Source organism: Corvus brachyrhynchos, unplaced genomic scaffold (genome assembly GCF_000691975.1).
Source record: "Corvus brachyrhynchos isolate BGI_N302 unplaced genomic scaffold, ASM69197v1 scaffold7, whole genome shotgun sequence".
In the NCBI taxonomy this organism is placed as follows: Eukaryota; Metazoa; Chordata; class Aves; order Passeriformes; family Corvidae; genus Corvus; species Corvus brachyrhynchos.
The window spans coordinates 5,347,044-5,349,187 of record NW_008239054.1 but is presented as its reverse complement, the minus strand read 5'-3'; the positions used below and the strand labels follow the sequence as shown (position 1 = coordinate 5,349,187).

The 2,144-nt window shown below is 47.2% G+C and overlaps 1 protein-coding gene across 1 annotated transcript in view; it reads left to right on the top strand.

Moving 5' to 3' along the window:
- Positions 1–328: 328 nt before the first annotated feature.
- IRX2 (iroquois homeobox 2) overlaps positions 329–2,144 on the top strand; it is a 4,883-nt gene continuing 3,067 nt past the window's right edge. The window contains exon 1 of the mRNA XM_017739079.1: positions 329–2,138. Within this exon, the coding sequence (XP_017594568.1) occupies positions 1,600–2,138 (539 nt within the window). The 5' untranslated portion in view covers positions 329–1,599. The remainder of the gene's footprint in view (positions 2,139–2,144) is intronic.

Genomic DNA, 2,144 nt, shown 5'->3' with positions numbered 1-2,144 from the left:
CTGAGGGACAGAGCCCGCCGCTGAGACACTTTCCCAGAAATTCAGTCTCTCAAAACACGAGCTTTCCAGCTTCGGAGCTTGTGTGCCTTACAGCTGCTTGGTTGTTGTATGGAGAGTAGGGAGGAGGCTCCAGATTGATTAGGACTTTATGTGCTTGATAGAAGCCGGCACTTTGAACACTTTGGGGCTTTTTTATATGAAGCACAGCAGACAGTCTTTGTAGTCTATTTATGTGTAATAAACGGGGTTTTGTTTTGTGTTTAACTGTTCTGTTTTTCTTTTTTTTTTTTTTTTTTTTTTAATAGATATATTTTATTTTCGCTTTGATGGCATAGGGGAGGGTTTCCTTTTTCTTCTTTTTCTTTTCCCTAATTTTTTTTCTCTCTCTCTTTTAAGTCGGTGTTTAGAGGCGCTGCGGTCTTTATCCCCGTGTGGTTTTATTTACTTTCGGTGTGTTTTGTGCTAATGGTTTAACTGGATTTTGGAAATGAAAAGGAGCATCTGTTTGCGATCTGTGAGCTTCGCTTAAGCCCAAGATGGTCGTGGTGGCCGCAGTTTCGGATTTCACTTTCTTCTTATTAGTTTAAGGAGCAGTTGCAATTGCGTGTTGTGTGTGCTCTGTGCATAAAGTATATAAATAAAACCATAAACTACATAAATAAACTGCACGTCTAGATGGTTATGTAGTTTTATAAACACACACGCACATAGAGAGTCAGACACATATCTAGTCCGTACACACAAAGACCTGTGCCCGGAATTTGAGACTAGAGCCGCTGTCGATATCCTAGGAGAGCATGTTAGCGGGGTAGTTAGGTCTCCCTGCAAAGTGACAGGGAAACTACTTCCTTTCCGTCTGTTCATAATACAGCGCATAAATTGTCGTGCAGTCTTTATTCGGTATGAAAGATCTATGATATAAAAGATCTGAGAGTCTCTCTTGTTTTTCCTGTTGAGAAGCAGTAGGCAAGTGGCTGGAAGTTGCAGCGAGGTTGTGAACTATGCGGGATACTGGGTGATGTTGAGCCTGTGACTCTCCGATCTGCGGGGTTCAGAGACGTGCTGAAAGTTAGCGAGTTTCTTAGCAATATCTTCAACTTTTCTTGCATTATGCAGACTTAAATAAGCGCAATTTAAACGTTAAAGAGCGAATTAAAATGCTAATTACATCGCATTTGAACAATTCGAAACGGTGCATATCTTCTGATTTGCAAATTGGATTTGCAATGCATTAGTGCAGTGAATTGCTAAGTGGCGGCTTTGTTGTATTTTCTATAGCGAAAAAGGAAACATCTTTTGAACCTTTGAGAGAAATGTTGATATCAAGACACTACCTGTAGGGCCTTTAAAATGTCTACCCGGTTCAAAAATTATATTGGGAAATATTCAATTACAAGGAGCTGAAATTAGTCAGAAAGATTAAAACATCGCCGATTTTAAGCGCGTGTGCTTGTCTGTGTGCTGGGCGGGGGAAGGAGGGGGGGAATTGTAACTTAATGGCCTTTGGGTGCTGCTACTCCCCCTCATAGAATATGGATACAAGACACCATCCCGGGGAAATACAAATATAACCGCCGATCTCGCCTTGACAACTCACTAATGGCTATCAGCAATAACAAATTGCCAACCCCACCGTTTTGTTCTGTCCAGGGCTCCCCTTACGATGCCCATACGACGGGGATGACCGGAGGCATCAGCTACCACCCGTACGGCAGCCCTGCCTACCCCTACCAGCTCAACGACCCCGCGTACAGGAAGAACGCCACCCGCGACGCCACGGCCACGCTGAAGGCCTGGCTGCAGGAGCACCGCAAGAACCCCTACCCCACCAAGGGCGAGAAGATCATGCTGGCCATCATCACCAAGATGACCCTCACCCAGGTCTCCACCTGGTTCGCCAACGCCCGCCGGCGGCTCAAGAAGGAGAACAAGATGACCTGGGCCCCGCGGAACAAGAGCGAGGACGAGGACGACGACGAAGGCGATGGGGCGAGGAGTAAGGAGGAGAGCCCCGAGAAGATGCCCGAGAGCAACGAAACCTCCGCGGAGGACGAAGGTAGGCGCGGGGTGACTGCGGCCCCGGCGGGGTGGCTCCATCCCGCCCCGTCGAGTCCCCCCGGGACCGGAGCAGCGGGGTAGGAGCG